The sequence below is a fragment of the Lycium ferocissimum genome, chromosome 5 (genome assembly GCF_029784015.1).
Source record: "Lycium ferocissimum isolate CSIRO_LF1 chromosome 5, AGI_CSIRO_Lferr_CH_V1, whole genome shotgun sequence".
NCBI classification, from domain to species: domain Eukaryota; kingdom Viridiplantae; phylum Streptophyta; class Magnoliopsida; order Solanales; family Solanaceae; genus Lycium; species Lycium ferocissimum.
The window spans coordinates 67,532,759-67,542,206 of record NC_081346.1 but is presented as its reverse complement, the minus strand read 5'-3'; the positions used below and the strand labels follow the sequence as shown (position 1 = coordinate 67,542,206).

General features: G+C 34.9%; 1 protein-coding gene across 2 annotated transcripts; it reads left to right on the top strand.

Moving 5' to 3' along the window:
• Nucleotides 1-8,096, top strand: LOC132057150 (dol-P-Glc:Glc(2)Man(9)GlcNAc(2)-PP-Dol alpha-1,2-glucosyltransferase). Of its 2 annotated transcripts, none has more exons than XM_059449609.1 (8): nt 1-254; nt 976-1,064; nt 2,642-2,975; nt 3,586-3,856; nt 5,273-5,410; nt 5,536-5,743; nt 6,129-6,271; nt 7,404-8,096. In XM_059449609.1, the coding sequence occupies exons 1-8, from the start codon at nt 165-167 to the stop codon at nt 7,661-7,663; spliced, it is 1,533 nt and encodes a 510-aa protein (XP_059305592.1). In that variant the 5' UTR covers nt 1-164; the 3' UTR covers nt 7,664-8,096. The 2 variants fall into 2 exon arrangements, with proteins under 2 accessions (XP_059305592.1, XP_059305593.1); XM_059449610.1 differs by having other exon boundaries at nt 204-254; nt 2,683-2,975.
• Nucleotides 8,097-9,448: the final 1,352 nt, after the last annotated feature.

The following is a 9,448-nucleotide window of genomic DNA, read 5'->3' as shown; positions in this document are numbered from 1 at the left end:
AGGTTGGTTTCGCAATTATCTAGGACTTTGAGACCCAAATAAGAGAAAGACTGAGACGATCCAAACGACACCGTAATCAGAAGCAGGACCAGCAAATTGGTGATCTGAGTATCCGAATTTCAGTATCAGCAAAAACGAAACCCATTGGCAGAAAGATCCAAAAAATGGGTAAAATAGGAGTAGCAGTGATTGTAAGTTCATGGGTAATAGCTATATCCATCCTCGTTAATCGAATTGTCCCACAACCTTACATGGTACTATTCCTTTTTTCTTTTCTTTTTAGTATCAAATTTTCGAATGTAATTACTCCATCCATTCATCCCATCCCATCCCAATTTATGTGATACCGTTTGACTTGGCACAAAGTTTAAGAAAAAAATAAAGACTGATGAAATTTGTGGTACAAATCAGAGCTTACACATTTTGTGGTTATAAATCATGAATTTTAAAGTTAAATTATTTCTAATTATAGAACGGTGACATTTTTTTTGGCAAAGACTAAAAAAGAAATGGTGTCACATAAATTGGGACAAATAGAGGGAGTAAGATTTTTGAATCTTGTGGTCTTAGGATCAGTGAAGGAGTCAGAATTTTCACCGAGGGGGTTCAAAATATAATAAAGTAAATATACGAAGAAGCCTAAGGGGATTCAACATCTATTATATATACATAAAAAATAATTTTAATCTTGTAAAAATAGTTTTGTTTTTTTGCCGAGGGTGTTCAGATGTGGCTCCGCCATTGCTTAGGATATGTAGAATGTACCAAAATAACCTTTAATCTTGTGATCTTAAATATGTCATGTGGAAAAATTGGAACTATAGAGTTGCCGAAAAAGGAAGAGACATTCTTTTTGAAACGGACTAAAAAGGAAAGTAAGACAAAAAAAATTGAAATGGAGCGAGTATGAATTTAACTGATTGATTTGATAATATATGGAGGTGTATGTAAAATGGATATGGGGTGGTTTTGCAGGATGAGATATATCATATACCTCAAGCACAACAGTACTGCAAAGGCAATTTCAGAAGTTGGGATCCCATGATCACTACACCTCCTGGGCTGTAAGTATTATCTCGTTTTTTTCTCGTATTACCGATGATTACTTGCTTCATCTCTTTGTAAATATGCAATCGACACTTCGGAGTTCATGAAAATATGAACTTCATTAGATAAAGGATGACTATAGGAGTGAAGTGGCAAGGATGTTACTAAAGATGAGGCTTTTTGTCCAACTTTAGGAGTGGATTCTGTGTTTTTTTTTTTCTTGTAGATATTTTCCCTTGGTTTTAAAAGTTTTTAATTACCAAAAGAATATGGAGTTCAGTATATGCGCCTAGTGATATGGGGCAACTGAAATGTCACAGACTCACAGCATTAAAGTTTTGCCGTCTGCCGAAGAAATATATGATCAGTTAAGGAGTATGTCGAATGACAACTAGTAGAGAGTTTCTCCTCATTTCATTACGGGGTGTTAAGTTATGATTCAGGGATACCTCGACCAAAAAGCTATATGCATGTTCTTAGTAGAGTGGCAACTAAGCATGTCTATGCTCTTCTTGCCAGCTTATAGGATCTTGACCACCTTGCAAAATGTCTATTGTTTTTCTTTTTAAGTATAGCTTCACTTTGTTGATGATCTTAGTTTAGCAAGTGGTTTCTTCATAAATGAGTTGTTAGTACAAGTTTTACATTCTTTCTCAACCAGCTAGCTTGAAAAGTGGCTTACAGGAAGAGTCTATGCAAAGAGTAAATATGAAGGAAGACCTGTAGTGTACTAGTATTAAGAAACCCAAATTATTGAATATTGGGGCAAACAAGTCCAATAGATAATAAGGATTCAATATAATCTACCCAAACTTTAGTAGTAGTTGTAGTAGAATGGTAAAGCTTGGCTAGGAGAGGTTTCCTCTGTTCATTATTTGCATGTACTTCTAGTTACAAAAAGTGAATATAGTATGTATATGTGTAAGAGGACAGTATCAGTCTAGTGCATGTAAACTCTATATTGAAATTTCAGTAATTTAATCAGTTTTTCCTTGTCCTCCTTAGTGACTAAGGTTAGAGACTTACACATGATGTGGTGTTTGCTTAGGAGCCTTTTTATTCTTCTTGGATACTTGTATGTCGGTGTAAAGATAAGTATGAGATTTAGAGGGTCTCTAGTTTTAGAGAAATCGCTCTTTGCCTTAAAAATACATATTATTTAGTATTGGAGTGAAAATGGGCTTAACTAGAGTGAATTGGATTTAGAGGATTCATATTGCAACTAATTCTGGATTGAGGTGTAGTTGATAGATGGAGTAAACCAAAAGAAAAGAAACTAATACTCTTTAAGTCAAACTAAGATAAACGAGATGGACTGATGGATGGTCCAAAATAAAATAAATAGATCAAATGATAAACATAATTCTCTATTTGTCTCTGTTGGTTGACATAGAGAACAGAAGGATATAGATAACAGAAAAGGACACAGATAAAAGAACGGACCTAGATGATATCGCAGAACATGTGCCATGGTCTTGATCCATGTTAGATATGTAAAGAAACGTTCTCTAATCTCTAAGATGATTCAGTTGAAAAAGCACTCTAACTTTAACTGATAAGGGAATTTGATGCAAATAATTTAAAACTTTTGCAGGTACATTTTTTCACTTGCCCATGTTGCTTCTTTGTTTCCAGGGCTATTCTCTATGAAAGTAGGTGCTTCGTTTTCAGATGCTTGTTCCTCTTCTATCCTACGCTCCAGCAATGGTGTATTGGCTGTATTTTGCAGCATTCTGGTTTACAACATACTTACCCACCTCAGGCCTTCTCTTAATGACAGAAAAGTAACTCTTCGGACGGTTGTCCTAGCATTGTATCCCCTTCACTGGTTCTTAACTTTTCTTTATTATACGGATGTAGCGTCGCTAACTGCTGTACTTGCATCATATCTTATAAGTCTCAAGCAGAAGTATTTCTTGAGTTCCCTGGTAAGAGGATCAACTTAATCCATTTTAATTCCTTCTAATTGATTACTGGGAGCAAATTTATAAATTGACTTTTGTTCAAGCTCTTTTTAGCTCACTCCTAATTGTAGAATTGTTTTCTTCTATGAATTTTGTGATTAATATCAATCGAAACTCTTAAAGAGTGTTTCCCAATAATGTATTCTGCACTTTACTTGTTCATGCACCGAAAACATGTTTTTTTTTTTTTTTTTTTTTTTTTGCTCTGCACTTTACTTGTTCATGCACCGAAAACATGTTCTAAAGATATTTACGTATTATTTTAACACGTGACAAGTTGCTGATTACTGGAATCAACACGTAAGCATGCAGTGTGCTTTTGGGTGATGTTTATGTTGTTGCCTCCACATGAGCTGTATCAAAATAATAGCAACACCACCCACCAAACAAAAAATAAGAGATAAAGAAGGAAACAATAACTATAGTTCTTATTTCATAACAATTTTTCGTCCTCTCAAGCATGATTTATTTTCCAAGCATGCATTTGATAGTTTCTTCTGATATTCAAACATTGAATTTGACCATGTTCTTTTTTTCTAATTGAAAAGTTAACCCTATGTTCGTATATCTGAAGGTTGGGGCTTTGGCTGTGCTTATACGGCAAACAAATATCATATGGGTCTTTTTTATAGCATGCACGGGGGTTTTAGACTATATTCTAACTCAGCAAAAGGATAGTGCTGTATTGACTGCATCTAGTCCATCACAAGGTAAAGATGCTTTCCCAGTCTTGAGTCAAGGTGTTGGAAAAGGCTCTAACTTGAGAAAGCGCAAAATCAGTAATCAAACAGCTACATTCAGCTCTCCTATCCACCAAATGGTTGCTTCTACAGCGTCTTCCTCAGGTTCTCTTGTCTCTTCTTGTTTCAAGTCTTTTCATCTGCATTTGTATAGTGTTGGGACACATAATAGAATCCGTTGATTTTTTGTTTCTATCCAGTGATCTTCTTTTTGAGAAGTCATCTCTGGTCAGTGGTCTAAAGAACGTCGAATGAAATAATTAGAATCAAACATCATTATGGAATGCATCAAGTGAATTTTTACCAGCTGTCAAGTGATTCTTTATGAGGTGAAATATCCAAAAGATTTACTTGCGAACCTGGATTGTGAAGATTAATTCATCTATTGTAAAAAACCCTGGTAACAATGTAAGATATTAGGGAAGATAACATTCCACTCGTTCTGGCGTCCTACATAGATATACTCTTGGTTGTGCTTTTGTAAAATTGTTCTTTTTTACTGTCAGAACACCTCAACTCCGTAGTAGGGAAGTGGGTGTGGGAGGGAAAGGAACTCTTATTACTTGAAACAGTTACTTGGATGTATAAGTAATTTCCCTAGTGATATAGTTCTCTTCAATTGTTAGGTTATATTAGAGCCTATTTGGATGGGCTTAAAAAAAGCAGCTTATAAGCCAAAAAAAAAAAAAAAGTTGGGGTAGCCCAACTTATTTTTTTTTGGCTTATAAGCTATTTTCAGCTTATAAGCTGCTTTAGATAAGCTAAGCCAAACAGGCCCAATTATTTTTTTAGGCTTATTTTAAGCACAAAATGGCTTTAAGCTGGCCAGCCAAACACTCAAAAAAGCTGAAAACAGCTTATAAGTTGTTTTCAGCAACTTATAAGTCAATCCAAACGGGCTCTTACTACTTAACAAGAGAAACTTGCTATCTTGGTCCCTTGGTTATTAGCAGCTTCTGCCTGTCGTTCTTGCATAAACAAACTTAACCCTCAATAAATCAAATCTTACGCTTTTGAATTTTGATCCCTCCATAAATAAATTCTTACAAACATCAAAATGACATGTTATGCTAAGTGTCTTTATTTAACCCTCCGTATTTTCAGAGTAATAGTTTATTTTTCTTTGGGCATAACTTTCAGTCTTCTCGCTTTGGCAATTTCTAGTTCTCTATCATAGCAGCTTTTCATAATATCTTGGTTCGTAGCCAATGTTCCTTTAATTTAAGGGGATGTATCAGGATGTATCAGATAAATTGAAGAAACATTCTTACGGGAAGTGTGTCATGCGGAAAACTTGCTTCGCATGTTTGAAGCATCCAGATAATGTAACCAGAGTGGCTAGCATGTTCACGAACACATTGACAACTAATTCTTCCATTGTTTATGTTTGGTACAGACATGTAAGCTTTTCTCGTCAGATTAGTAGTTGCCAATGCGATTTAGGTTCCTTCTGTATATTAAGATTTATAATCACTATTCTTTATGTTATCTTAGTGTATAAGAGATTACATTCCTTTTCAGATTTCTCCCATGAGGTGCGTGAGATTATGTCAAGACTCTGGCAATTTAAGTGGGAGCTTATTGCATCTTTTTGGCCTTACTTTATGATCATGGCCGCTTTCATTACCTTTGTTTTCTGGAACGGGAGTGTAGTGCTCGGTACCAACTCTCTCCCCCCACACCCACAACTTCCTCCCTTTGAACTTTCATTTCTTTGTTTCTTTTGTGGTCTCCCTTCCCTTTATTGATCGTGCATCACGCACGTTCTTTACATTGTTTTCCAGGTGCAAAAGAGGCTCATACAGTCTCTCCTCATTTTGCTCAATTGATGTATTTTAGCTTGGTTTCTGCCCTGTTTATGACTCCCGTGCACTTCACAATTGGTCAAGCTGCAGTGCTGGCTCAGTCGTTCCGGAAGAAAAATAAGTTGGTCAGTTTCTTTCAGTTGTGCATGGCATTAATTGTTGGGTTCCTCTCAGTGCACTTTTTCAGGTTAGATGATTGATACTCTTTGTTAGTTTTCTAAATTCACTTCCACTATCCTTATATTCCTTATCGGAAACAGCCTCTCTACCTCACACAGGTAGGGGTATGGTTTGTGTACATCCTACCCTCCCCAGACCCCACTTGTGGGATTACACTGGGTATCTTTGTATCCTTATATTCCTTTTTTTCCCCTTATCTCTTTTGATTTTTTCTTTTAAGTATTTTTTTGATCCATTCATCGCTTGTTCTGCAATCCAAATTATAATATCATTTCTTGAAGACTACAGTCTTTCTTCGTTATTGCAAACAAAGATTCATTGGAGTTCATTTCTTAGTGACTTTGGGTGGATGCATTATTTTCTTTTGTGACATACTATTTTGATGATTGCAGCATTGCCCACCCTTATCTTGTTGCTGACAATCGACACTATACCTTTTATCTGTGGAGAAAAGTAATCAAATTTCATTGGTCAATGAAGTACTTCCTGGTTCCGCTCTATGTATATTCATGGATATCCATCTTCAATATATTGGGTTAGTAAAATATGCGTCCTATTCTAATGTGCATTTGTTGTTTCTACTATACATCCCTTAGCTCCTCCCGTGGATCAAAGAAAAGAAAATTGTGTTTGTACCTGTAGTTTCTTTTAGGGAAAAGGATCAAATTTACCCCTGTACTTTTAACTAAGAGGCAAATTTACCCCTAATAGTTTAAACTTTTCACCCTTACCCCTACCGTTATCAAACTTTGCAAAAATACCCCCAGCCCTAACGGCATGCTGACTGGCTGCCCAGGTGGCTTGCCATGTCAGCCACCTGGGCAGCATGCCACGTGGATTTTTTTTTAAATGATTTTTTTGAAGAAATAATTAAAAAAAAAAAGAGAGTATTTGTATAATTCTTTTTTAAAAAGTATGTTTTTTATAGGGACCTATCATCATTTTGTGAGGTACTCACAATCTTTAGCCCAAGGGACCTATCATCATTTTGTCTTCTCTATACCATGATTTTTCTGTACAAATTTACTATGTTTTCTTCATTTTTATAGTAGAATGAATTAAAATGTAGGGAAAAAATTAATGCCTAATAACTAAATATTTGATAAATAATTGAATTCCCTATGGGAGATATTGAATTTTCGGAAGGATAAAGTACGTATTAAGGAGAAATATTTACGAAACGTGACAATAGTTTTCTATTTACAAAACATAAAATTACAAATCCTATAAAAAACATACTTTTTTAAAAAGAATTATACAAATACTTTTTTTATTTTTTTCAATTTTTTTATTTCTTTAAAAAAATCAGTGTTTTTATTTTAAAAAAAATATTTTCCACGTGGCATGTTGACTGGAGCAGGGGGTGTTTTTGCAAAGTTTGATAACGATAGGGGTAGGGCTGAAAAGGTTAAAAGTATTAGGGATAAATTTAACCCTTTTCCCTTTCTTTTAAAAATATTCTTTTTGGGCTTTTTTCATTTTTGGCCCGTTGGCCAATTAATTATGGGCGCTAGCCAAAATATACAAAACCTATACACTGACTATGTATATTTATGCATATTATATGTATAATTATGCTTAATATACAAAATATATACATTTGGCGGCTATTATTTTTTAGAGCAGTCCAAAAATGTAATTATCCCTTCTTTTTACTCAATTTGTAGCTAAAAGTCAGAGGAAGACATGGGTACTGGTATATTTCTTGGCTACCGCTGCGACACTGATTCCTGCTCCACTTATAGAGTTCAGATACTATACGATTCCGTTCTTTTTCTTGATCCTCCATGCTCATGTTGATGATGATAGAAGTTGGCTTCTGATGGGAGTCCTGTATGTTGCCATTAATATCTTCACTATGTATATGTTCTTTTTCCGGCCATTTTCTTGGGTCCATGAGACTGGCGTTCAGAGATTTATATGGTAGCAAGATACTCTGGAGAATTCAAGAAGCGATTGATAGATTTGGTGCACCAGTATTCTGGCTGTACCTGCAGATCCCAATTGGTCAATTTGCTTGTTCATCTGATGAATGTGAGTTCTTGAAGCACCATATAACCTATTGAAATGCAGTTCGGGATCAGTTTTTGTACGTTTGGGGGGAATTGGTATACAGTGTTACTAAGCTTGACGCTCTTCGTTGGTGGGAGGTAGCGGGTGAGAATATTCGAGGTGCGTGCAAGTTGGCTCGGACACTAAAAAATTAGAAGCATTTTTTGAAACGTATACTTTCATTAATTCCTTTTTTTGGTGGGTGCAGTAATTCAACATTAGTTGTAGTTGTAAAATTATGGCAAGTTAACTTTGTCTGTTCTTGTGGATTACTTCCGGAGAGGGTGGAATATAGATTTATCATTGAACTGTGGTTTCAACATGAAACTCTGAAGATGACACTCAAAGTAAAGCAGCATTCCAAACTTCCAAAAATAGAAAGAAAGTAAACTAAACTAAATGTGTACTTGATGGGAAAACGTGGAAATATTGCTATGAGTATTTCTATGATGACTTTGACGGACTTGTTAGAAAAGTAAAAGGAAAGCTTGCATGTTTTGTGGAATTTGAATGTTAGGTATTTTGCACATCAGAGGCATAGTGTATTTGGAACTCTGCCGCGTGGAAAGTGCAGCGGGTTTAAATTCAGATAAAAACTACTACAAAGTTACGGTGGCTTTACAACTAGTATAAAATACTCTAAATCATGATGGATTCTCTAAATAGTAAATGCAAGCACGAACTATGGTAGATTGACTAGTGTATAATATATTAAAATTGTACTTAGTAAATAAGTATAAAGCAAAATAGTACCCAAAAGAATCATATTGCTAATTCCAAATAACTTGGAATTAGAACAAGTTGATTGACTATGACTGAGGACGTGCTTAACCAAAGTTTCGGGTTTGAACTCTAAGAACAAAGAAATTTGTAATAAAAAGCGTTTTTCTCTTTAATGGTCCTATGCATCGTGATTCGGATTAATCAGACAGTGGATACTGAATACCAAATGATCAAATTAAAAAAAGCCAGAGAAGAAAACTTTAAAGCTGTGAGACGATTACTGGAAACATAAGTCTATGTTCCATTTTGTCAAAGAGTTTTACTAGTACCACTTACGACATATAACTTGTATTTCGTAGGTTCTCTTTGAAAGTTGAACATCAATAGTATATGTAGTGTCTTGAGACATGGAGTTACACGTTTTTGTTTTAGTCAATGAGATGACTATAGTACTCTACAGTTTACACGTTTATGCTTACCTGCAACACTCAATACGTTGTATTTGGTAACAAAAGAAGTACCTTTATGAAGAATTATTTTCAGTATCGTTCACTCTGAGAATGCGTCCATACTTAATAGTGCAACCCGCGTAAAGGGCTCCAAATACGAATCCATGTTAATGCATGTTGTAAATAGTAATGGCCATTTATAATTATTGCTCAAAACAAGTTCAACGATATTTAAGGTATGGTTTTATTGTGCAGCATAAACAGTTGGGTAGAAGTTTATCTTACTTAGTGTTTACATCAAACCAAATAATGCAAGATAAAAAAAACATCGTGTGAATATTTATCTTCGGCCAGGATTAAGTGATATATCTTCTTATTTTAATTTTTAACTATTAAGGTTAAATTGTTTTATTTGATACAACATTCCTTAATCAATCTATTCTGATTTACAGATTTGACGATATTAGCGGGATGACTTTTGTTAACAA